At 48.2% G+C, this 25,927-nt stretch overlaps 1 protein-coding gene across 1 annotated transcript in view; it reads right to left on the bottom strand.

Annotated features, from left to right (window-relative positions):
* LOC137412097 (glycogen [starch] synthase, muscle-like) overlaps positions 1 to 25,927 on the bottom strand; it is a 66,759-nt gene that overhangs the window by 1,294 nt on the left and 39,538 nt on the right. The window contains exons 13-14 of the mRNA XM_068097352.2: positions 25,264 to 25,359; positions 7,543 to 7,706 (exon numbers count right to left, since the gene is read on the bottom strand). Of these exons, the coding sequence (XP_067953453.2) occupies positions 7,543 to 7,706; positions 25,264 to 25,359 (260 nt within the window). The remainder of the gene's footprint in view (positions 1 to 7,542; positions 7,707 to 25,263; positions 25,360 to 25,927) is intronic.

Here is a 25,927-nt window from a genome sequence, read left to right as displayed (position 1 = left end):
CATCCTCACCCTTTTGGCATTTTCATCCATTTTGGAAATTGGCGGGCTTCCCGACCACACATCATTCACGTCTGTTCTCCCTTCCGCAAACCTCTTGGCCCACAAACACGTGATCTTGCCATTGCGTCTTTCCCCCACACCAGCTTCAACTTGCCAAAAAGTGCCACTTTTGTTTCGTTTTACCAAAAACCTTAATGACGCTTGTGTTCCACATATTTGTTGTTCATCTTCAAAACACAATTGCTACTTATTTTAACAAAACAGATTATGATGCACAAAAGCCAAGCCAGTGCTGCCATCGACAGAGAAAACACATCAGTCCTGGAAATTTGTCAGACCTAGTATATACAGTACTTGCAAATTGAAAAATAAAACGCTGGCTTTCTTGTGCTACTGAGTATCTCATAACGTTTTGAACACAAGTACCTCACGTCTCATCAAGAGACAATGTAGACACTTGTCGTCCTTTCCTCAAAATAGACATGCTTTGGGTGATCTTATTCCAGAGCTGCAAAAATGGGGCACACTGGGCTTGCGGAACACACAAACTAGCACAAACAAACACACCTCGCTGCAAGACCCAAACTCAATTTTGTGGGGAGAAAATATTGGATCTGAAGAGTAATTTTCATTGTACGGTTCAAAAGTTATGAATGGAATATTCACAGGTGTATTTGACTAATTATTCAGTTAGATTCCACTGATGCATCTGCTGCATGTTGCCATATTATTATACCTTTTATATTTTAGTCTTGTTCCTTCTTTTTTTTTCTTTTTTTTATAAACAGCTTTTCTTGCTGCAGCAAATCCTTCAAGTCGTGATTTCAAAAGTGACCTTCGTGGTGTTACTGGATGGCCAATGACACCCGAATCTTCTGCCAGTTCTGTTGTAAATTCAACACTTTTCTTCTGTCCATTCTTCAAGGATATTATCTTCAAGTTGCTCATCCTTGACAGTTTGTGTCTTCCAGTCCTAGGTTTATCAATTACAGGTGACGTTTCTCTAACAATGATTGAAAATGCTACTTATTTCAGCAGATGAATCAGAGAAAAAAAGAAAATGAAAAAAAAACAAAACATACAAACTATTTCAATCTGTTTTTCCTTTATGCAGAAACAATTCTATGGTGGCCTACCTAAATTTTAGTTATCAATTTGTTTCAAGCCAGCAGTTAATCATGATATATCTATTCAGCAGTATGAAAAGTGGGCTTTTAGCTTCATGGATGAATCGAGAACACCAGACAATGAGTCATCAATTCAATTTGATGGATTAGCTACAACACTTCATATTAGCTGCTTATGCATAGTTTACTTTGACTTGTTGCAATCACAGGTTTTAGAGGCTCATCAATGCGAATTAAAAATTGCTAAATAGACGGTCAATTTTCTGAAAATGTGCTTATTTAAAGTGCTGAAGACAAATCGTGTTAATTTAGGGCACACAATGTTTTTAGGGGTATTGAGGGGTGCTGAACTCAAATCTGCTGTATGCCCAGCTCAAAAATGTCCGATAATGCCTCAAAATTGAGAAATCCAAGATGGCTGCCACCACCAGGCTGAAATGTATTTATGTACATATCTTTTTGACTAAACAAGGTATAAACTTGAATGAAATGTGCTTTTGTAGGTTTTCATATATGGGGAATCCAATGCCATATTCAGTTTTGAAATAAAATGTGAATAAACAGCTTGAAACTCATATTTATTTCTAAAATAGTCATTTGTAACGTTGAATAATTCGTCGACCAGATAAGATCCACAAGCAGGTTGACCCTCGGTGTCCATGAGGCTCTTTGGCAACTACTCCTCCCACGGCTCTATACGTACCTGGATGGGGTTGATGTTGCACTGAGAGCCGAACTCTCAGATGTCTGCACATCCATAGACGCTAATCACATTGCACAGATGGTCGACAAACTGACTACCGACAGATTTCAGCAGCCCATGAAAGAGTTCGCTGGAGCTCTTGTAGTTGATGATCCGAATGCTGAATTCTGGTGGGACTATATGACTATGGTCAGCATCCTACTCTGCTTCACAAGAGTGCAACGTGATGGATCATGGGATCTCCACCTATATGCGTTCAAATGTATGCTGCCATTCCTCTTCAGGTACGATCGTATTAACTACGCCAGATAGGGTACTGTATACCTGGCTGAGATGTCGGTTCTCCCACCAGAAGTCCTCCTCGAGTTCCAGGAAGGCAACTTCGTAGTAAGATGCAATGATCGACACCACTCAAGTATCGGCGGATCAAAGTACGGAATGGCTAAACGCTACAGGAAAGAAGAGTGGAGGCTTAGTAGGTACCACCAGAATAGCATCCGCACTCAGTAGATGGACATTGTCATGTAATCTGAGAACGGTCATAGCTTCTCAGACAACAGCAATGCTGAGACTGACAACGGACGATGAAGACAATGAGTCCACACACAATGAGTGCACGAAAAGTAGGATGGAGAAAGACGATTCTGATGAAGGCAAATTAGTTGTATCGTTGAAACAGCATGGCGTGTTTCAAGATGGCAGTGACACATTGAAGAACATAATCAGCAATGATGTGGTTACGCCTGTGATTCAAGAATTTCTGCTTGGTGCAGAACACCTTGGACAGGTGCAAATGAAAGTCTTCATGGACAAACGTCTGTGTGAGCCTCCAGATAGTGACCAGCACCTGGATCTGAAATCACCCATTCAAAATAATAAGGCCAAGACATTTGCCTCTTTGTACAAAGTCGTGCAACTTTCCAAGGGCAAGCGAAACACAAAGTGGACAAGAACATTCTACAAAGGCTCATAACAGCTTATAGAGCAGGGCGCGAGGTAAACCGAGAAAACATCCGCCAGCATGAACTCATGACCATCCCACTATCTTTGGCCACAACTAGTGGTTGTCTGCATTCCACTAACAAGTCTGTGTTAGCAAACATACTGACGCAACAAGTCCAAACCCCTGCAAATCTTACACTCGATGAACTCAGCTGCCTGCTCATTGATGGCCAAGCACTCGTGATGGAACTTGGAAAGCCGACTGACATTAGAACGTTTGGTGACTATGCCGACACCTTTGCTAACACTGTGTTCAAGATGGGAGCAAAATATCAGAGGATCGACGTAGTCTTCGACAGGTATCAAGACGAATCAATCAAAGCAGGCACAAGGATCAAACGCAAGCAGCGCCACCGACCAGTACATCGTAGAATAGAAAACGAGTCATCAGTTCCTCTCCCATCAAACTAGTCTAGCTTTATGGCACTTGAGGAAAATAAAGCAGATCTCACTCTACTACTTTCAAACCATCTGATTGAACACAGCCCGACAGATGAACCAGGGGTTGTAGTAGCAGGGGGGTTCACCGAAGCGACCACTGTCAAGTCATCTGATCCAGATCTCGCAGTCTCCTCTCCGAGGGCTGACCACCAAGAAGCTGATACCCAGCTGATTTTGCACTGCATCCATGCTCCGATGGAAACGATAGTTGTGTCAGTGCGTGATAGACGTGCTTCTTCTACTTCTAGCACACTATGACAGAATGGGCTGTACACGTCTACATGAAAGCCGGGACGTCGAAGGCCCCAAAGTATTTCCCAGTACATGAAATTTGCATGTTGCTATCTGCTGATCAGGTGGACACACTACTTGCCTTCCATGCCGTCACCGGCTGTGATAGTGTGTCTCAGTACAGTGGCCACGGTAAGGAAACAGCCGGGCAGGTGTTCCAGCAACATCACACTGATCTGATTGGCCTTGGCAAGGGCCCTCTCACCGAAAACATAGCTACATCAACAGAGAAATTCATCTGCAAGATATATGGCGTGCCCGAGGTGTTACGTGCTCCTCCCCGACCCCCTGGTCACGGGGTACCTCCGAGCCCCGAGAGGAGTCACGGCAGAAAAATGTTATTCTGGGTGTCAAAGATCAATGGAGAAGCCACCCCAATTGTTACTCACAAACCAATATTGTATTAAAAATCACACCAGAATAACAGTACAACAATAATAGCAGTCAAAAGTACAATCAATACATCTTATGATGGTACCATCAGCTAGTATAAGGTAACTCACTGTGCTCCAAGTGAGTGAAAAAAGAACATTCCCCAATGTCTCTATTTTCCCGTCTTCAAGCTCAAAGCTGATCCCCTCCAGCGATCGTCAGAGCGCTGTCGAATCGAAACCAGAATCCCATTCAGCTGACGGGCCCTGTCACGCCGCCAAAACTGCACAAAGGCGTACGCGGCTAAAGCAGCGCAAAGCGTCACGCAGCCCAAAGCTGCGTCAAAAGCGCACTCAAGGTGACTGGGAAATCCAAAGGCGCCCTCCAGGTATGAACTTTCACGGCTCACAGTCGGCGAGCCGCAAATTAATCCTCAATAGCCACGGTGCACACACACGCACACACACACACACACACACACACACACACACACACAATCAGATATGTCTGAAAGCGGTGGAAACGGCTGACGAAGCAACGAAACCTTGCTCGACGCGTGAAGCACGCGAGTCAAAATGGCCGACAGCCCGTACTCGGGTCGAAATGACACGACGATGATTCCTCGGAATCCAACGCCAAACCTGACACGCAGGTGGATCTGTCACAGCGATAACAACTCTGTCGCAGGAATTCCTTTCCCAGGAACCCCGAAAGTTCACTAGCGACTTTCGTTCGACAACGTTCGCCCCGGACCTTGAAGCTACTCACTTCTTGTCCGACTTCACTCGCTCCGCCCCCTTTCTCTCTCCTCCTCTTCTTCTTCGTCTTCCCGTTCCCGATCCGGTTTCCTGTTTCTTTTAACATTAACTTTTAACTTTTGAAAATAGAAATATCTATTCCCTTTAAATGACAACAATAATAATACATGGAATCAGAAATATTTACAGTGGATGCAAACCACCACGACGGAAGTGACGAATCCGTAACAGAGGTCGATACATGCAACAAAGCATGAGTCAAGTTGTTTTGTATCGGTCGTGCACAAGAGACTCTGCCACCAACCTCAGATGCAGCAAAGTTTCACATCATGCGTTCACACTACCAAGCAAGTGTCTGGAACCAAGCACATTCGCCATATCCTGATCTTCCTCCAGTGACCGAAACGGGATGGATGCACCTGGATGGTCAGTTAATGCCACGGCTACTCTCTCTGCCACCTATGCCGAAAGCTTGCAGGGAGATCACCTCATGTGGTTGTACGAAAGGGTGCCTCAGCCAACGCTGCAGCTGCAGGAAAATTCGCATGGAATGCATCGAGGCGTGCAACTGCAAGAAACTTGGCGACAACTGCCGGAACACTCATGACGACCGGGAATAAGTTCATGTGTGCACATCTACCTGTACACACAATGAAGGGCTGTATATAACGCTTTGACAGCAGATATGATCAACTCATGCAATTCATGCACAATTAAGTAAAAATTCTTGCCATTGCTGTCATGTTACAAATAAATAAATTGCTTGTCAAATGTTGGTTTACATCGAAGCGTGTCTGTTATTTGAGGTACCTTACTTTGCTTCGCCAAAATGGGAATTGCATCCCTAATATGTTTCCTGCCAACATTTAAATCATATGTAGTGTGCCTCTGTGCTTAAATGGGCGGTCTGTGTTCCTGGTGGGGATGGGGCTTGTGGATCTTATCTGGTCGAAGAATAATTATTCAACGTTAAAAACGACTATTTTAGAAATAAATATGAGTTTCAAGCAGTTTATTCACATTTTATTTCAAAACTGAATATGGCATTGGATTCCCCATTGTGAAAACCTACAAAAGCACATTTCATTCAAGTTTCTACCTTGTTTAGTCAAAAAGATATGTACATAAATACATTTCAGCCCGGCAGTGGCCGCCATCTTGGATTTCTCAATTTTGAGGCATTATCGGCCATTTTTGAGCTGGGCATGCAGCAGATTTGAGTTCAGCACCCCTCAATACCCCTAAAAACATTGTGTGCCCTAAATTAACACGATTTGCCTTCGGGGTTAAGATTTTTTGAAAATTGACCCAGTCTAAAATGACAAACTTGGTTTCTTCTCACCCAAACCAAACTGTATTCATAACGGTCAATGTTGTTGTAATCTATATATATATAAAACACAGTTTGTGTGTGTGTGTGTGTAATGTTACCGATAGACTCCTAAACGGAGAGGCTCATGTACTTGATATTTGGCACAAACATGGCCATTGAGCCTGGGAATAACATGGCCGACCTAAAAATTTATTTCATAATATTTTTTTTACCATATTTTTACCTCAGCGCATTTCAGCGAGGAATATTATGACTGGAATGGCAGATCAGCGCGCTGATTCGCTCAGAGCGATCACGTGATGTTCCTTGCCGCCATTAACTCAGTTACGCGTTCGCACGTATTTCAGAGCGAAAAGCGAATGCGTTTTTTCACATTTCAGCGAGGAACATTGCCATTCACACCACATAGGTTTTTTTTTTTCTTTCATCTTTAGAGCCATATTTTTTGCCATAACGAGGCGCATTATGGCTCTCTCGAGCTCGAGTTAGCCAATCACCTGGGAGCATGAGGCCACGTTGGCGACGCAGAGTTGCAATCGATCGCTCAGAGCGATCACGTGATGTTCCTGCCGTGCGATTGCGTTTTTTCACATTTGAGCGAGGAACATTGCCATTCTTAGCTTAGCTCTTTCAAGAGCCTCGATTCAGTATACAAAAAAAAAAAAAAAATTCACACCACATAGGTTTTTTTTTTTTCTTTCATCTTTAGATCCATATTTTTTTTCAGCGAGGAATATTATACACGGAATCTGAATCGGTGGCAGAGCAGCGCGCTGATTCGACGATTCGCGTTGCTCACCCTCGCCCTCCTCCCCTCCTCCCCCCCTCCCTTCCTCCCCCCTCCCCCCATCCCTCCCTTCCTCCCTCCCCCCCTCCCTCCCTCCCTCCCTCCCCCCCCTCCCCTCCCTCCTCACGTTTATACACGGAATGCCGGGTACTTCCCCCCCCTCTTCTCCTCTCCTCCCCCCCCTCCACCCTCTCCTCCTCTCCTCCCCTCCCCTCCTCCACCGTCTCCTCCCCTCCCCCCCCCTCTCCTCCCCCCCCTCCCCGTTCCCCTCCCCTCCTCCCCGTTCCCCTCCCCTCCTCCCCGTTCCCCTCCCCTCCCCCGCCCGGCAATGCCGGGTACTTCTGCTAGTAGAATATACAAATGGAGGTTTTAAGTAAATTGTTGATGCTCATAACATATTGTAGCTCCTGAATGTGTCGAAGACTTTTGCACAGAGGTGCTTGGGCATGCACCTAAGTTGCATGTCACAACAAAGCTTATTGAGATCTTACACCATGCACTCCTTAATGAATCTTTAACAAGCATCATTAGAAAGAGCAGAGACGAAGTCACATGTGGCAACATGGGTGACAGAAATTACAATCGATAAACAAAGCAAGGGGATAGCAGGCTCAGCTTTCATTTTCATGTTAACTCTTTTATGTTTAATTTCTATCTTTATTTGAACTGTGCAAACTAATTCGAATTGACAAATGCTCCCTCCCCAAAGGAGTTACTCCCAAACTTACCCGGGCTAAGAAATGCCAGTCAAGTAGGCAGGACAGGCGTTCTGTGCGGTTTCTTTGGATGATGCGTTGGCGGCGTGACTGCAGTACAAAGCTCAGCATGCAGTAGACAAGTTGTTCGCACGATTCGGCGGGTGAGCAAGACTGGCGGTCCACAATGTAAATTCCTGCAATGAGTGTGCAAGACAAGAGCAATGGCCTTTAAAAAAATATATACACCCACTCTGCTTCACATTGTTATCTGTCCTACCTAACTTGGGGCTAACATTAACAGGATGTAGGATCGGGTTGAGAGCTTGCAATATTCACATATATGGTTACATGAATCTTATTGTCTATTGCAGGCCAGTGTCACTCCACAGGGCCTTTCAATCCCTCACCTAAGCAACTCTGGTTGAAATGTTAGGCTATGAACTTTGCCCCTTTATTTATTTAAAAATATATATTTGTATGCAGAGTCAAAGCTCATGGAAAAGCTAGTACACTGAACAGCCCAGGACATAACAGGACAAAAGGAACAGTGGAGGGTAGGGGGAGGGGTACCAACAGTGGTGTTGAAGGACAACATCGAGGGAGACTTGGACAAAATGGATGGGGAAGGAATAGGAGGAAGGGAAGGATTGCAGTTCATGAGTTTCCACAGTGAAAGTATATCATTAAATTTAGAACAATGTCACCTACAGATTGCAGTTGACCTGATGCATGTATGTTCAACTAGGTCTGACACAGAATAAACTAGAATTACACTAGTTAGAGAACATTCCTCCGCCAGGCTGAATAGTTTAGGTTTTGTATACGACCGATAGGCTGGATGTGTACCCGGACCGTAACAAATATCGAATTGGCTGGTTATTGTTATCTACCGAATCTTGTCATAATTCATCCGCTACTTTTTTGAGATATCCCACTGTATATATTGTTGCGGATATGGGATTTGCATCCATCCATATCCGCTTGTAAATATTCCCCTATTTCCTCAATACTTCCCAACTATCCCCAATCCCCCATTCCCTAGTCCCATTTTCTGTAAACAACACTCTGTAGACCCGACCTCCCCCTATTTCCCCCATTAAATGTCGTGCCCAGGTTCACCGCATCTCATGTAAGACAACTATAGGACATCTTGCTAGTTATTCTTAGTCTATGTCAGTTAAGGACTCGTTTCCATTAATTCTGACCCTTCGTTGCACCAGAATGTGATTGTATGGCACCGTTAGGAAGTTTAGGACCTCCCAATACCTCCCCGCAGCTCTTCCTCACGGTTCAGAAACAACAACAACAGCAACGGCGGCGGCGTGCACAGGAAGTGCGCGTCCTCACTCCGGCTTGGTTGGTAGGGGGTGTTGGGAGGGCACGAGGCCTTCCCCACGAGCCGCCATCAAACATGTGCTCGACGGGGTTACCAAATAGGGGCTCCCTGTCAGCTCATCAAGGGCGGAGCCCGGTAACCCCCGCACCCAATGGAAGCGGCGGACCGGTCCCATCTGGGGCGGAGCCAAACCAGCCGAGGGCGTGTCACTCCCCGTTGAGCATGCGCAGCCGAGGGAGTGGTGACGTCAGATGCGCGCTGAGCTTGAAGCAAGAGAGACGTCCCTTCCGAGCGCAGTGAGACCTCCCTGCATCTCTTGGACCGTGCTTGATCCTGTCCCCGAGCCAAGGTGCACCTTGTGCTATCGACTGCCTGTCCCTTCCTGCCATCAATCCCTGTGTAAGTCAGCCTTGTTCCGTTTGTCTGTGGTCTGTCTGGGATAAGATAAGACTGTAACTAAGTGCCTATCTCTTCTGTGCCTTTACCTCACTACCTTGTAATCTACCCCTTTTCTCCCCCACTGTAATTATATCCTCCTCCGGAGGTCTTGAGAACTGTACCCCTTGCGTCGTTTCATCTATCCCAGTCGTCGTGTCCTTTCCATCATTGATTTAGCATAGCGCGATTTGGTCAACGTTTGGGTGGAATCGGGGTCTAGTCGGGGAATAACTGTTAGGTCGCGGTAATACACCACCGCTCGGTCGAAATAACATCTAACCGCGATCCGTAACAATTGGTGTCAGGAGTGGGATTCGAGGCCCGAACCAAATTTTTAAAAAACATCTAGAAAAAAAATTTGGTCAAAATTATAAAGTCACCGAAATTTGATTTTGTTTTACAAAAAAAAAAAACCCGAATTTTGAAAGTCGCGCTATGGCAGATCAAGACGGCTGGGTTCCGGTAGAGGAGAGTGAGGCAGGGTCGATCCAGGACCAAATTGAGGGACATGAGGAGAGCGAAGCAGTGAGGGCGGCAGGTTCGCAAGATGGCGCTCTCGCGCACGAGGTTGCGGGCGCGCAAAATGGCGCCTCGCACATGGCTACGGCGGCCGCACCCGCTGCACAAGTGGGAGGGATGGCCCAAATGCAGGCCCTCATGGAGCAATTTATGGTACAAATGCAGGCGTCCCTCAACCTGCAGAAGGACGAGATGAGGGCTAATAGTCAGCAATTGGGGAACCAGATGGATGCTCAGAGTGAGCAATTAAGAGACGGGTTAAACAATATGGGAAATAAATTTGAGGGATTAGACAATGGGATAGAAGGGATGAAACATGGGTTAACGGGGGTGGAAAATAGAATGGCTGCCCAGGAGAATCAGATAGAGGGAGTGAAAAATGGGTTAGAGGGGTTAGAAAACAGTATGGAAGGCAAATTGAGGGACATGAGGGACCAAGCGGAAAGGGAAGTTAAAAAAATGGGGCAGCAGATAGAGGGGGTCAGAATGGGGGTAGAAACTAAATTGGATGCTCACAGGGAGGAAATGGAGCAGATGAGGGTGGCATCTGGGTAGGAGATGCAAGTGATGGGAGAGGAGATCAGAAGAGGTGTGAGTGAGGAGGTCGGAGGGAGTGCGCGAGGAGGTGAGGCACTGTAAGGAGCGCATGGAGAAGGAGGTGAGAAAGGGGACTGTAAAATTGCAAGGTGGTATAGAGGAGTTGACCTGGGAGTAGAACAACTGACAGTGGGACAAAAGGAGTTGGGGGACCAGGTAAAGAAGAACACAGCGGTAATAGAGGGTTTAAAATCGACACAGAAGGAGATGAAAAAGGACGTAGGGTGTAATTAAAAAAGAGTGTCAGACGGTACATGAGGACCTGACGAGGAAAATGGACAAGGTGGTAGAGGTGATGGGAGTTAAAGAGCGGGAGGTGCGGGAGCACATAGAAAAAAATAAGGTGGAGTTAGAGGAAGAACTTAAGGGGGCGCACGAGGAGATGAAGGAGGTGAAGCAGAAATTAGAAGAAGTGGAAGAAGGGGTGAGCGAAATTAAGAAGCGGCGGACCGGTCCCATCTGGGGCGGAGCCAACCAGCCGAGGGCGTGTCACTCCCCGTTGAGCATGCACAGCCGAGGGAGTGGTGACGTCAGATGCGCGCTGAGCTTGGAGAAAGAAAGACGCCACCTCCGAGCGCTGTGAGGCCTCCCTGCATCTCTTGGACCGTGCTTGATCCTGTCCCCGAGCCAAGGTGCACCTTGAGTTGTGCTATCGAACTACCTGTCCTTCCCTGCCATCAATCCCTGTGTAAGTCAGCCTTGTTCCGTTTGTCTGTGGTCTGTCTGGGATAAGATAAGACTGTAACTAAGTGCCTATCTCTTCTGTGCCTTTACCTCACTACCTTGTAATCTACCCCTTTTCTCCCCCACTGTAATTATATCCTCCTCCGGAGGTCTTGAGAACTGTACCCCCTTGCGTCGTTTCATCTATCCCAGTCGTTGTGTCCTTTCCATCATTGATTTAGCATAGCGCGATTTGGTCAACGTTTGGGTGGAATCGGGGGTCTAGTCGGGGAATAATTGTTACGGATCGCGGGTTAGATGTTATTTCGACCGAGCGGTGGTGTATTACCGCGAACTAACAGTTATTCCCCGACTAGACCCCGATTCCACCCAAACGTTGACCAAATCGCGCTATGCTAAATCAATGATGGAAAGGACACAACGACTAGGATAGATGAAACGACGCAAGGGGTACAGTTCTCAAGACCTCCGGAGGAGGATATAATTACAGTGGGGGAGAAAAGGGGTAGATTACAAGGTAGTGAGGTAAAGGCACAGAAGAGATAGGCACTTAGTTACAGTCTTATCTTAGCCCAGACAGACCACAGACAAACGGAACAAGGCCTGACTTACACAGGATTGATGGCAGGAAGGGACAGGCAGTCGATAGCACAAGGTGCACCTTGGCTCGGGGACAGGATCAAGCACGGTCCAAGAGATGCAGGGAGGTCTCACTGCGCTCGGAAGGGACGTCTCTCTTGCTTCAAGCTCAGCGCGCATCTGACGTCACCACTCCCTCGGCTGCGCATGCTCAACGGGGAGTGACACGCCCTCGGCTGGTTGGCTCCGCCCCCAGATGGGACCGGTCCGCCGCTTCCATTGGGTGCGGGGGTTACCGGGCTCCGCCCTTGACGAGGAGCTGACAGGGAGCCCCCTATTTGGTAACCCCCGTCAAGCACATGTTTGATGGCGGCTCGTGGGGAAGGCCTCGTGCCCTCCCAACACCCCCTACCAACCAAGCCGGAGTGAGGACGCGCACCTCCCTGTGCACGCCGCCGCCGTTGCTGTTGTTGTTGTTTCTGAACCGTGAGGAAGAGCTGCGGGGAGTATTGGGAGGTCCTAAACTTCCTAACGGTGCCATACAATCACATTCTGGTGCAACGAAGGGTCAGAATTAATGGAAACGAGTCCTTAACTGACATAGACTAAGAATAACTAGCAAGATGTCCTATAGTTGTCTTACATGAGATGCGGTGAACCTGGGCACGACATTTAATGGGGGGAAATAGGGGGAGGTCGGGTCTACAGAGTGTTGTTTACAGAAAATGGGGACTAGGGAATGGGGGATTGGGGATAGTTGGGAAGTATTGAGGAAATAGGGGGAATATTTACAAGCGGATATGGATGGATGCAAATCCCATATCCGCAACAATATTTTTGACCCCATCTCTCAATGATTAACAATCACTGAAGAAATTCTAGTCTCTCGATCTTCACCAAAATCGAATCATTTCCGTCCAAGTCACACACCCAACTTGTCCACCAAATTTCATCTGAATCTGTCCACAACTGATATATCCTGCTCAGAAACAGACGAGGGTGAAAACATAACTTCCATCCACTTTCTCACAAGTTTTATTTCAGGAATAAAATGTCATCTAGGCCCCCCCCCCCCCCCCCCCCCCCATGGGCATGTCAGAAAGCTTTAGTAGTGTCGCGTCACCCGCGATTAAGATCACCAGGGACGGATTTTTTTTTTTTTTTTTTTTTTTGTATACTGAATCGAGGCTCGTGAAAGAGCTAACATTTACTTCACAAACAAATCGACCAGACAAACAAAATACACAAAAAGAGGGAGCGGAAGACAAGATGGGGAGAAAAGGGGAAGCACACAAACACAACATCCAAGAGCAGGGAGATGTGTGGAAGGGAGAGGGCCTGGGGGGAGGAGGCATGGGAAGGGGGGGGGGGGGGGAGGGAGAAGTATAAAGCACAAGGACACCAAGGACAGAAGTTGGTATTTCAAAAAGTGGAATTGGGGTGAAATTAGCAGGGGTAGAAAAGATCAAGGTTTTGGATGGGGGAAGATAAGAGATGGTGGTGAACAGCTGTTTTAAAGACTTGGAGGGTGGAGTGGGATTGAAGAGAGTGAGGGAGTTTGTTCCAGAGGCGAGAGAAAAGAGGAATGAAGGAGTGAAGGTGAGCAGAGAGTCTTGATTTTGGCAGTTTAACCAAAAGAGGGTTGCAGGCAGATCTTGTGCGACCTGTAGGAATATTTGCGGGACAGAGCCCAGAGAGAGCTGGGGGGGGGGGGGGCAAGGCAAGAGAGGAGTCGGTAGAAGACGGAAAGACCACCAACCTGCCTGCGGTGAGTGAGTGAGAGGCCCTTGGAGTTAGCTTCATCGTGGGAGATTCCAATGATTCTGAATGCTTTGGTTTCAACAGCGCGAAGGCGAGCTAGGTGTGAGGCAGGAGCACCAGCCCAGAGGGGAGAGCAGTATTCCATTGAGCTGCGGATGAAAGCCTTGTATGTGGTGAGGAGCTCAGGTGTGCCAAGGAAGGACTTCGCACGACGGAGGATGCCCAGTCGGCGAATGGCTTTGGAGGCCAGATTTGAAATGTGGTTTTCCCAGGAAAGATCATGGCAGATAGTGAGACCCAAAAGCTTGAGTGACAGAACTTCTTGGAGAGGATTATTCAGAAAGTGGATGGGAGGGTTGTCCAGTCGGTCTTTTCGGAGAGACATCGTAAGAGTGTGAGATTTGTCAGGATTGAAAGACATGTTCCACTTGTTTGCCCAGTCTGTGATTTTGTCAAGGTCTGCAGAGAGTGAGGAGGCTGCAGACTGCCGATCTGAGGGATGAAGAATGGAGCGACAGAGAGTAGAGTCGTCAGCAAAGAGATAGAGAGGATTTTCAAGAGAGTCAGAGAGATCATTGATGAAGACCAGAAAAAGCACAGGGGCTTCAGCCGAACAGCCGAAGCCGAACCGAACAAGCTTCAACTCCGAAGTGAGACCTCCCGATAATGGCGGTTATTTTTGGCGTGTGAGGGAAGAAAGAGATGCGAGATGTTTCACTGTACGGAAAACAGGTTTTTCCGAAACCACAACAAATAAACAACAGTAAAGTGTACACAAATGATCCAATAAAAATAAACGCGGACGAAATAAATGTTGAAGTAAAACTAAATCCTATTTTGAGACACTTCCACAAAGTCAGAAAACATGACAGGGGAAAAAGTAATAAAAATACAATGTTCCCTCTCCAGCACTTAGCCGACTCCCAAAGAGTCTTTTTGGTGAGGTCGGCAGTGGCTCGGAGCCGCCCACACAGGAAACTCGGCGAACATGGCCATGTCGAACGCCACCCGTTGAAGGCAGGTGGGCACCCAGGGCACCCAGGGAAGAGGCAGGTCATGAAGACGGTCCTCTCGTTTTCTCCTCCGCTTTGTCCTTGGAATGACCAGCATGGCCTTCATATCCCTGGCAGAGCACCACCGCCAAAACCTCCTCACACTGTCACCCGCTCTCTCTCTCTCTCCCTCAGCATACAAAATGGCCAGCGTCTTCTTCGAGCAAGAAGCAAGCGTGCTCTTCTTCTCTCCGCGAGAGCCAATCACATCCCTCAGGTGGTAGCCAGCCGGCCTTCCCAACCACTCACCGATTCCCTGTCCCTTCTGGGCAGGGCCTCTGCCTCATTAGGTACATGGGGCGGGGCTTAGTCCGACCAGCTCGTTCTTGGCTTTTAAATATAAAATAATAACCACCTTTAGAGGTCATTTTTCCCCGCAAAGCGGGGGTTGGCCTTTTTCGGGGACCGTGGTTGTTGTTGTTTTTTGGTCCCCTTTTTGAAGCAATGTTTTACGGCCGGATGCCCTTCCTGACGCCAACCCTTTTTGCCGCCTTTAACGACAAACAGGGAATTACCAGTGAGCTGGTACTCAATTTTGTCGGCGGTAATTGTAATTTAAAGGTTGTGCAAAAAACGTGAGAAAATTAGAGGGAAGGCACGCACTGGGGAACATTATCCTTAAACGCTACAGATAATTAGCACTGCACCATGCACAGTTAAACAACCTGAAGCTACATTCTCTCTATTTAATACATCGAAATGCTCCTACACGTCACGCAGTCCATGCTACTTCCAGTTCTACCTCTCCTACGGTATTCTTTTATCCACTCCCCATAAACGTAACAGTATGGAAGACAACCAAGCTCTTGTTAAATTCATTTGATGCAGAACAAAATGCAGTTGAAATCCAATCGTAAATATGATGTGTGTGTGCGTATATATTGTTGCGGATATGAGGATGGCATTTTTTTTATTGTATTGTATTGGAAATTGTTGTGTAACATTGTTGGATATGGCCCCTCCTGCCTCCAGAGTTGTGTAAAGATAAAAAGGGCGTCTCGGTAGTTAATTCCATAAACACCACATTGCAGGACCCGATAAAACCCTTGTTCAGTAGCTTATATCTTATTATGTATTTTAGAGTAAGGCCTTGTCTTCCATTAGAATGACACTCCATTGCACCAAGTGAAAGAGATAGATTCCCTTCATTCCCATTCCCAAAAACCTCCATTTCCCCCTTTCGTCATTGCCAAGCCTCGATTGGCAATTACATCACCTCCAAAGCCGGCATTGGCCACGAGGCAGGGTTGGGGAAGAAAGGCGGGTCCCCACCTCGTCAGAGAGGGGAGGAGTGAGAAGCCCCACTCAACCAACCACAAACAAGGGGTTGGACTTCGAGAGGGTGTGGCAAGAAAGATCAAGGAGGTTCGCAAAGGTTGAGGGGCGGGGCATATATAACCCGCTGCGGGACGTTCCCCAAGCAGATGAGTTCTGAGTCTGAAAAGAGACGACCTTCAGAGAGACAAGTGCGCAAGGAGAGAAAGACGCGTCAGACGATTTGGGAGAAAGAAGGGGAGGACCCAAAAGAGCCCGAGACGTGGAGCGACAACCAGCCCCGGCCGCGTGCAGTGAGATACGCATGCCGCCGTCGCCCTGCTCGCTCCCAGCCTGATGAGGCCCGGCTTGCTGTGCGCCCTGCCAAGCCTTCCAGCTTGTGGTCCGAGCTGAACATTCCTCCTTCCAGCCAATCCACTCTGCAATTCCCTGCGTGAGTCTGTCTTCGTTTGTTCTGTCCTGGGTATTAATTAAGCCTGTTAGGTAAGTTAGTCATTTGCACTGTGTCACCTGCGTCTCATGTCCCCTGTAAATAATCGTGACTGCTCTTTTTGCTTATGTGTGTAAATAATAATAAACCCCGTTACTCTTCTGTACGTCTTCTTCTTCCTCTTTGCATTCGGTCGCTTTAGAGTTTTCCCACATTGAGTAGCTGTGGCGCGATACGGCCAACGTCTGGGCGAATCGGGTGAGTCGGAAAAAAAAACTGTTCGGCCGCGGTTACCTCCGCTCGGTAAAAGTAACATCTAATCCGCGGACCGTAACAAATTGGTGTCGGGGAGTGAGATACGGACTCGAAGCGTGCTTAACGCGCTCAAAATTACGAGCTGCTGGAAATTTGTGTTGTAAAGCAAAACCCGAATTTTGAAATCGCGCCATGGCTGGTCAAGGCGACGGGATGCCTGTGGGTGAGCTAGAGGAGGGGTTAGGAGTAACCCAGGATCAGAGGGACGAAGTAGAGGAGAACATTGGCAATGTGGTTGAGGGGGTATCAGGTGCACAAAATGGCGCGCTCGCGCACGTGGTTGAAGAGTCCCAAAATAGCGGCGCCGCGGAGGGCGAGCCCGCGGTGGCGGCTGGGGACGCTGGGCAAACCGGGTTTGACCTCGGATTATTCTTGACCCAACTGAATGCAAAAATGGATAGGATGGGGGGCCAAATGGGAGAGATGGGGGGGCAAATGGGGGCAATGAGGGATGAAGCGAGGGCTCAGAGTGAGCAATTGGGGGTAATGAGGGACGAAGCGAGGGGTACCAGTGAGAGATTAGACAAAAAATTTGAGGGGTTAGACAACGGGATAAAAGAGGTAAAGAATGGGTTAACGGGGGTGGAAAATAGAATGGCTGCCCAGGAGAATCAGATAGAAGGGGTGAAACATGGGTTAATAGGGGTGGAAAATAGAATGGCTGCCCAGGAGAATCAGATAGAAGGGGTGAAACATGGGTTAATAGGGGTGGAAAATAGAATGGCTGCCCAGGAGAATCAGATAAAGGGGGTGAAAACTGGGTTAATGGGGCTAGAAAATAGGATGGAAGACAAATTGCGGGCAATAGGGGAGCAATCCGCCCGGGAAATCGAACAGATGGGGAACCAGATAGAGGAGGTGAAAATCGGGTTAGAAAGTAAATTGGATGCTCAGAGGGATGAATTGGGACAGATGAGGGTGGCATCTACAAAAGAGATGGAGGAGATGAAAGAGGAGATACGACGAGGTGTAAGTGAGGAGGTCTCGGGGGTACGCGAGGAGGTAAAGCGAGGTGAAAAGCGTATGGAGAAAGAAGTGAGGAATAATACGGCAAGGTTACAGGGGGGAATAGAGGGTCTGACGAGGGGAGTAGAACAGCTGACAGTGCGACAAAAGGAACTAGTGGACCAAGTGGAAAAGAACACTGCAATAATCGGGGGGTTAAAAGCGACACAAAGACATTAAGAACGAATTAATAGCGACACAGAAGGAATGTCAGATGGTACATGAGGGGTTGACGAAGAAGTCGGAAGAGGTGACAGAGGTAATGGAGACGAAGGACCGGCAGGTGAGGACGCACATAGAAACGGTCAAAATAGCCTTAAAGGACGAACTTGAGGAGACGCACCGGGAAATAAAAGAGGTGAAGCAAAAATTAGAGGAAGTGGAAGAAGAGGTGAGTGAAATTAAGAAGAGACGGACAGAAACTAAGAGAAATACAGGAGGAGGTAATGGAATTGGTACAAGGTCGGTGCTCAACTCATAATGGTGTGCTCACTAACCAAATAAAGAGTTTGCAGGTGGCGAAGGAGGTGCGGAGACGAGGTGCCAAGGTGAGTGGCGATATACGAGGAAAGGTATATGATGTGAGGGGAGCTTCAGTCGGCTTGGGGGTTGATTTGGATCCGGGTGTTCGTGAGAGGCCGTTGGTGAAGTGTGCGACAGGTCTGGTGTGCGAAAGAGGAGGGGTGCGAGAATGTCCGACGCTGGGGTGTGTGAGGAAAAAGTGCGCGCCGAGGAGTGAGGGTGCTGTCGAGAGTGAGTCGGTCGTAGCGCGTGTGCGAGGGAGCACATGGAAGCGCGTAGTGAGGAGTGTTACAGAGGATGTAACGAGAGAATGTACGCCGGTGGTGAGTGTTACGGAGGAAGTAACGGGAGAGTGTGCGCAGGAGAGTGCGCGAGAAAGGTGTGTAACGGACGGGTGCATGGGGAAAGAGTGCGCTGTCAAGAGTGAGGGAGAATGCACGCCTGTGGTGAGTGTTACAGATGGTGTAACGGGAGAGTGTGCGCGAGAAAGGTGTGTAACGGACGAGTGCATGAGGAAAGAGTGCGCTGTCGAGAGTAAAGGTGAGTGCGCTGTCCAGAGTGGAGGGGAGAGTAGTGAGAGTGACACGGAGCGTGAGTTGGTTGTGACAGGTGAGAGAGGATGTACACCTGGAATGGTAGAGCGTGTGTGGGAATGCACACTTAAGTTGGTAGTGAGGCACGTGGTTGGGTGTGCGAGTGAGAGCACACCTGTGATTGTCACAGAGGAGGTGACCGAGGAGGGGGCGCGAAGGTGTGTTGGTGAGGTGTGCGAACGACGAATGTGTGCCAAGGTGTTCGGTGGTCAGGTGTGTGACCAAGTCTGTGAGCGGAATGAGTGTACCTGGGTGTGTTAGAGAAGGTGCAATGACGAGGAGCATGGCAACAGCTGGATGGTTGAGCAAGGAACGGGCTGCGGGGTGTAAGCATGCAGGTGAGGCATCGACGGTAACTGGGTTAGAGGTTAGAACGACTTATAGCCGAATCGGGCCCTCGGTGCGCGTCGGGCAGCTTCGCGTGCCGCGAGGACCAGCGGGGATCCGAACCACGGCGGGTTTGAAAGGACCGCCGTACGTGATCCACGCTGGGCCGCGTTTAGAACGGCCGCGTCCGTGCTCCGCTAGGCGGAGCGGGCAGCCCGATAGGAAGGGTCGTCATGGCGACCCCTTTTTGTTGAGACGTTCCGGCAGGTCGAGATCGGGCCATGGGATGGCTCCGTGCCGAGGTGGTGCGTGGGATCTCGGCCCGGGTAAGCCCCCGTCCCTGCACCGAATGCGGGACGTATCCAGCCGCTGGCACCAAACAACCCGCATTCATTGCTCGGCTTTACGAAGCCGGGCTGTAGAAGTGAATTGGCGCACCGAGAGGCATTAGTAAGTAGACTGTAATGATGAGGATAGTGGTCTGGACCCGAAATTAGAAAAACAAAATTTGATTGGCAAAGGATTGGCAGAGTGATGATTGGTAGAGTGATTGGCAAATTTTTGATTTGTTGAATTTGGACGAGCAAAATTTATAGTGGAACGTGCCCCATGTGATGGGATGGCCAATCCACCATCCCTCACAGCGGGGGGCAAAGGAGCACTAGTTTTATGGGGTTGATGGCAGTGAAAACTAGCCCGGGAGGGTTAGGATATATCGTGTGTAGGGCCCTAGAGATTGACATTGGGTAACGTTAAGGTTAGGTAGTGACTGATACCTGTAGTGGGGACGCAGATAGTTTAGAGTGGATGATAATGACGTGGGAGCGCAATAGTTTAAAGGGGCGACTGGGAAGCGCAAGTTTCAGAGGGGAGTAGTTAGATGAGATGATGCCGTGTGAGTGTTGGAGGTGTATGAAAGTGTATGGTGAACAGGTGTGATTGAACAGGTGTGCAACTGAACAGGTGGATGGAGCAGTGTATGAGTGAGAGTGATAGTGATAGTGATGTGAGTTGTATTGACCAAATGGTCCAGGAAGGAAGGAGGGTGCAGGTGGCACCAGGTAGGAGTGCACAGGTGTGCAACAACAGGTGTATGGAGAATGGTTGTGTGGAATACATGGAGTGTGGAATATATGGAGTATTGGAATGGATGGTCGTGGAGTGAGTATGGTGGAAACTATGGAGTGGAGTGGATGGTGCAAAGGTGTGAATGGGGGAAGGATGGACCCCCATCACGAATACCCGGGGCGGGTAGTGTAAGTGTTAGGTAGAGGGTATAGGTAAATTGTGGTTGGATATTGGCATCTGTGGTGCGGGTGGAAGAATGGTGATTGGATGGGTGCATTAGTGTTGTGGAAATGGCTGGGCGTGTAGCCTGTTAGTGTGTGTAGTTGGTTTGGGCACTCCACCACTGTGAGGATGTCGGCCAGGTGAGGCCGCAGGTGGGCTCTGGGAGCCGGTAGTTGTGAATGGGGCCCGAGGATCCGGAGGACGGACCCGGGTAGCCCAGTGCCAGAGGGCACCGAGTGGGGTGACAGAGCCAGGAGGGGCCTTCCCCAGTTAGTTAGGTTAGGGTGAGGAGCTAGGTAAGCTCGGGTGGCAACTGCAGTGGTGGAGGTGTGCAGGTGGGTAGACCTGCTGGGAGAGCTACACGTCTCAGCCCAGAAATTGTGCAAGAGCACCGGGAGATGAATCGGGGGAGTGAGACCCCAAATTGAGCAGCACCACAGTTTGGTCAATGGGAATTGGTTTTTAGAACCCAAAGTGTAAGTGGCCAATGGATTGGCAGGGAAAGACCCCGGGTAGTGTAACGTGTGTTAATGTCATTTAGAGGATAGTTAGGATTGAAGGCTCCTCGCACCATCTACATCCACTCACCTGAGGTGACAGGTACTCCACACCATGCCATGTTTTGATTATTTTTTATGTGCAAATGTTTTGGATTGTGAGACGCATCATGACGTGGGTGTGACATTGTGGTTGATGTTCCATCTCTTCCTCCTTATGAGGATTGATGACGAATTGGGTGATGGCAAATTTTGGATAGAGGGATTGTGGAGACGAATTTGGTATTGAAGAAATATGGGGAAGACGTGACAGTAGCGACGAATTTGTAAATGTGTAGATTTTGTACATATGGGGTAAGGGCAAGGGTAGTGTAGGTGACAGGGGGGTGACGTACGGTAGGGACGAGCTTTCTCACTTCGCCCTCCGTACGCATTTCACCTTGCATTGCCTTATTGATGTGTACCCTTGTGACCTTACCCCTCGCTCATCTGTCTTCCCACTTTTGTCTCCCACATGACCTGTGCGCCATTGGGCGCTGAGGGGAGCGTGCGTGAGTCCGCCATTGTGCGCCCGGAACTCCCAGAACCAGCTGTCTGCATCGATGCACCACATTATGGACCACATGTCTGTGGCCGAGCACCACTGATGGACCCCATGGGTTGGGGCATGGCCCCTCTGTTGGAACCGGCCATGAGGGCCCGAAATCTTGCTGGCGGACCTTGGCCACAGGGCACCGATGCCCCACAGGTGAACCACACTAGTCAGCCCTGTGGGCCATAAATAAAATAAATGGACACATTTGGGCAAGTTTTATTGCAAATAGGCCGCCAGCAAAGAAAATGACAACAACTGGAAGAAATAATAATAGCCAGCAGAGGGAGCCGAAGAGCAAGAGATCACCTGCAGGGTTAGGGGTTGTTGTTTTTATTTTCATTGAACAATGGTGATTGCACCAATTGGTGCTTGGGGGTGTATTGGTGCGTTTTTGGGTGCTTTCATGGTGCGTCGATGCAGAGCAGACTGTGTCTCCCCCCCCCCCCCCCCAGAAAGAACAATTACAGGTCCTGGGTTACGTTTTGTAAATAAAAGTAGCGTCAATTGTAAATAATGCTCCCCACCGTCAGTGTGTAGTTTGAAGACCATTCCGCAATTCGGTTAACTGTGGGCGTGAGTCTGTTAGGCAGGGTGCAATGGAGCAGCGGGACACATTTATTTATGTTTTAAAACTGTCACACTCAGGGTCAGGTTAAAAGTAGAGGGAACTACACCTACGTGTCACACTAAATTAAAGTTATAGGCCCGGGACGTGCCTAAGAGGAGGAGGGTGCAGTGTTGCGGATATGAGGATGGCATTTTTTTTTTTGTATTGTATTGGAAATTGTTGTGTAACATTGTTGGATATGGCCTCTCCTGCCTCCAGAGTTATGTAAAGATAAAAAGGGCGTCTCGGTAGTTAATTCCATAAACACCACATTGCAGGACCCGATAAAACCCTTGTTCAGTAGCTTATATCTTATTATGTGTTTTAGAGTAAGGCCTTGTCTTCCATTAGAATGACACTCCATTGCACCAAGTGAAAGAGATAGATTCCCTTCATTCCCATTCCCAAAAACCTCCATTTCCCCCTTTCGTCATTGCCAAGCTTCGATTGGCAATTACATCCCTTCCAAAGCCGCCATTGGCCACGAGGCAGGGTTGGGGAAGAAAGGCAGGTCCCCACCTCGTCAGAGAGGGGAGGAGTGAGTAAGCCCCACTCAACCAACCACAAACAAGGGGTTGGACTTCGAGAGGGTGTGGCAAGAAAGATCAAGGAGGTTCGCAAAGGTTGAGGGGCGGGCATATATAACCCGCTGCGGGACGTTCCCCAAGCAGATGAGTTCTGAGTCTGAAAAGAGACGGCCTTCAGAGAGACAAGTGCGCAAGGAGAGAAAGACGCGTCAGACGATTTGGGAGAAAGAAGGGGAGGACCCAAAAGAGCCTGAGACGTGGAGAGACAACCAGCCCCGGCCGCATGCAGCGAGATACACGTGCCGCCGTCGCCCTGCTCACTCCCAGCCTGACGAGGCCCGGCTTGCTGTGCGCCCTGCCAAGCCTTCCAGCTTGTGGTCTGAGCTGAACATTCCTCCTTCCAGCCAATCCACTCTGCAATTCCCCGCGTGAGTCTGTGTCTTCGTTTGTTCTGTCCTGGGTATTAATTAAGCCTGTTAGGTAAGCTAGTCATTTGCACTGTGTCACCTGCGTCTCATGTCCCCTGTAAATAATCGTGACTGCTCTATTTGCTTATGTGCGTGTAAACAATAAACCCCGTTACTCTTCTGTACGTCTTCTTCTTCCTCTTTGCATTCGGTCGCTTTAGAGTTTTCCCACATTGAGTAGCTGTGGCGCGATACGGCCAACTTCTGGGTGAATCGGGGGAAAAAAAAGTGTTCGGCCGCGGTTACCTCCGCTCTGTAAAAGTAACATCTAATCCACGGACCGTAACAATATATATATATATATATATATATATATATATATATATATATATATATATATATATATATATATATATATATATGTGTGTTCAAAAAGTATCGTTCGATACCGAGTGTGTTCGATAGTATCGATAGTATCGTTCGATACCGAGTGTTCAAAAAGTATCCGACCTTTATTTTTCGTGCGTAAAAAAAAGAAGCTAGGGAGGTGTTGATTGGTGCACGTATGTAGGCGATCCTAATGCACACGCGTGAATTTTTTCACACCTGCAGAAGCTGTCATTCGACGGCAGACCGCCGATGAGTGAGGACATGTAAGTGAGCGCCGTCGGATTTTCGTTTTTGACAAAATGACGGAAAAACTTGAACTCCTCTCTGGCCTTGCCCCCCCAGCTCTCTCTGGGCTCTGTCCCGCAAATATTCCTACAGGTCGCACAAGATCTGCCTGCAACCCTCTTATGGTCAAACTGCCAAAATCAAGACTCTCTGCTCACCTTCACTCCTTCATTCCTCTTTTCTCCCACCTCTGGAACAAACTCCCTCACTCTCTTCAATCCCACTCCACCCTCCAGGTCTTTAAAACAGCTGTTCACCACCATCTCCTATCTTCCCCCATCCAAAACCTTGATCTTTTCTACCCCTGCTAATTTCACCACAATTCCACTTTTTTGAAATACCAACTTCTCTTCTGGAAGTCCTTGGTGTCCTTGTGTTTTATACTTCTCCCTCCCCCCCCCCCCCCCCCCTTCCCACGCCTCCTCCCCCCAAGCCCTCTCCCTTCCACACATCTCCCTGCTCTCAAATGTTGTGTTTGTGTGCTTCCCCTTCTCCACCCATCTTGTTTTCCGCTCCCTCTTTTTATATATTTTGTTTGTCTGGTTGATTTGTTTGTGAAGTAAATGTTAGCTCTTTCACGAGCCTCGATTCAGTATACAAAAAAAACCAAAAAAAAAAAACCGCTACTGCATCACATTTCGTGTTTCATCAAACTTGCATCAAAACTGCAACTTGGTTTCTGGGTCGTACCCATAAACCCAGGACTCATCGCCAGTGATCACTGTGTTGAGGAAGCTGGGATCGCTGTTCACAGTCTCCAGCATGTCCTGTGCTTTCTCCAAACGGAGTTGCTTCAGCTCAATCGTTAGCAGCTTTGGTACGAACTTCGCTGAGATTCTCCTGAAGCCCAAATCCTCTTCATAATGGAATGAACGGTGTTGAATCTTGCGGATCGTTTCCACTTGGGAATCGCCAAGCTTCACACAAAATTTGATGCAGTAGCGTTGTTCAAGTTTTTCCATCATTTTGTCAAAAACGAAAATCCGACGGCGCTCACTTACATTTCCTCACTCATCGGCGGTCTGCCGTCGAATGACAGCTTCTGCAGGTGTGAAAAAATTCACGCGTGTGCATTAGGATCGCCTACATACGTGCACCAATCAACACCTCCCTAGCTTCTTTTTTTTTTTTTTACGCACGAAAAATAAAGGTCTGATACTTTTTGAACACAGTATATATATATATATATATATACATACACATAGTGTGTGTGTTTGTCCTCATTTGCCAGCCACACCTTTTGACTCACGGGCCTCAAAATTGCCATGAATATCGTTCACTCCCCCAAGGTGGTTTTGCATGATGAACCTCCTCCCAACCCAGCCTGCCCCTCCCCCACCCCACCACTGTGTGCTGTGTGCTTGTTTCTATCTACCGGGTACACACTTTCACCCATGGGGCTCACTCACACTTGGCATGGTGTCCATTCCCCTAGCATTGCTCCTGCCCCGACCCCCACCACCCCCCTACTGTGTGTATTTCATCTGACTTACCGAGCACATCCTTTGATACATGGTGCTCAAACAATTATATATATATATATAAATTATATTATATTATATTATATTATAACCGAGCTGCCAAAACGGTGTCCCAAAAGCTAGTGCTTCTTCAATAGGGTATGTTCATGTGCTCATCTGAAGACCACAAGTTTCAATTCAAACAATTTTAACTTAACCAACGATATACACCGGGCTAAGAGCCCATGTATTAGGCTTACCATATGATGCAGGGTCCGAAATATGATCAGACATGAAAGTGCCAAAACCAGAAAGATTTGTGGTGATGCTGGGAATACCGAGTACAGTGCACTCCGCTGTGAGGCAAAAAGGCAGATAAGCAGAAGTAAGAACATCAATTTGAACGAAAGTAACTTGGAATGCATTGGTTATAAAGGAGGATTAGCATATTTTCCACTTTCAAATTGGCTTGACAAAATAAATGTTGGAAAGGGCAATGGAGAAGATGGAGAATGAGAGTTGGAGAGCAGGATAGTGGGTGAAGGTTAAGGGTTCAGAGCTAGGTGGGGGTGGGTAAGAGGTAGATAGCAGGGTCAGAGGGAGACAGCAGGGTCGATGGTGGGGTAGAGATGGAGTGAGGGAGAGCGTCTTTCCATCTGGTCGGGGGGGGGGGGGAAAGAGAGTGAGAGCAGGGTCGGGGGTAAGGAGAGCACCAGGGTCGAGGGAGAGGGTAGGGGTGGGGTGAGGGATAGAGCAGGGTTGGGTGGTCAGGGGGAGGGAGAGCAGGGTCAGCTGGAGGAGTGCTGAAAAATAATGGTAAATGTCGTAAAAATGCTAAGGTGGTCTTGTTTTTTTGGGTGAAATGGCATTTTGACATCTGTGACAAGGTTATTTGTAAACAAAAACTAATCGCACCCATGTCCG

The sequence above is a fragment of the Myxine glutinosa genome, chromosome 1, assembly GCF_964187855.1.
Source record: "Myxine glutinosa chromosome 1, kmMyxGlut1.1, whole genome shotgun sequence".
Classification (NCBI taxonomy): domain Eukaryota; kingdom Metazoa; phylum Chordata; class Myxini; order Myxiniformes; family Myxinidae; genus Myxine; species Myxine glutinosa.
The sequence above is the reverse complement of the archived record's forward strand: the minus strand, read 5'-3'. Positions and strand labels throughout refer to the sequence as shown.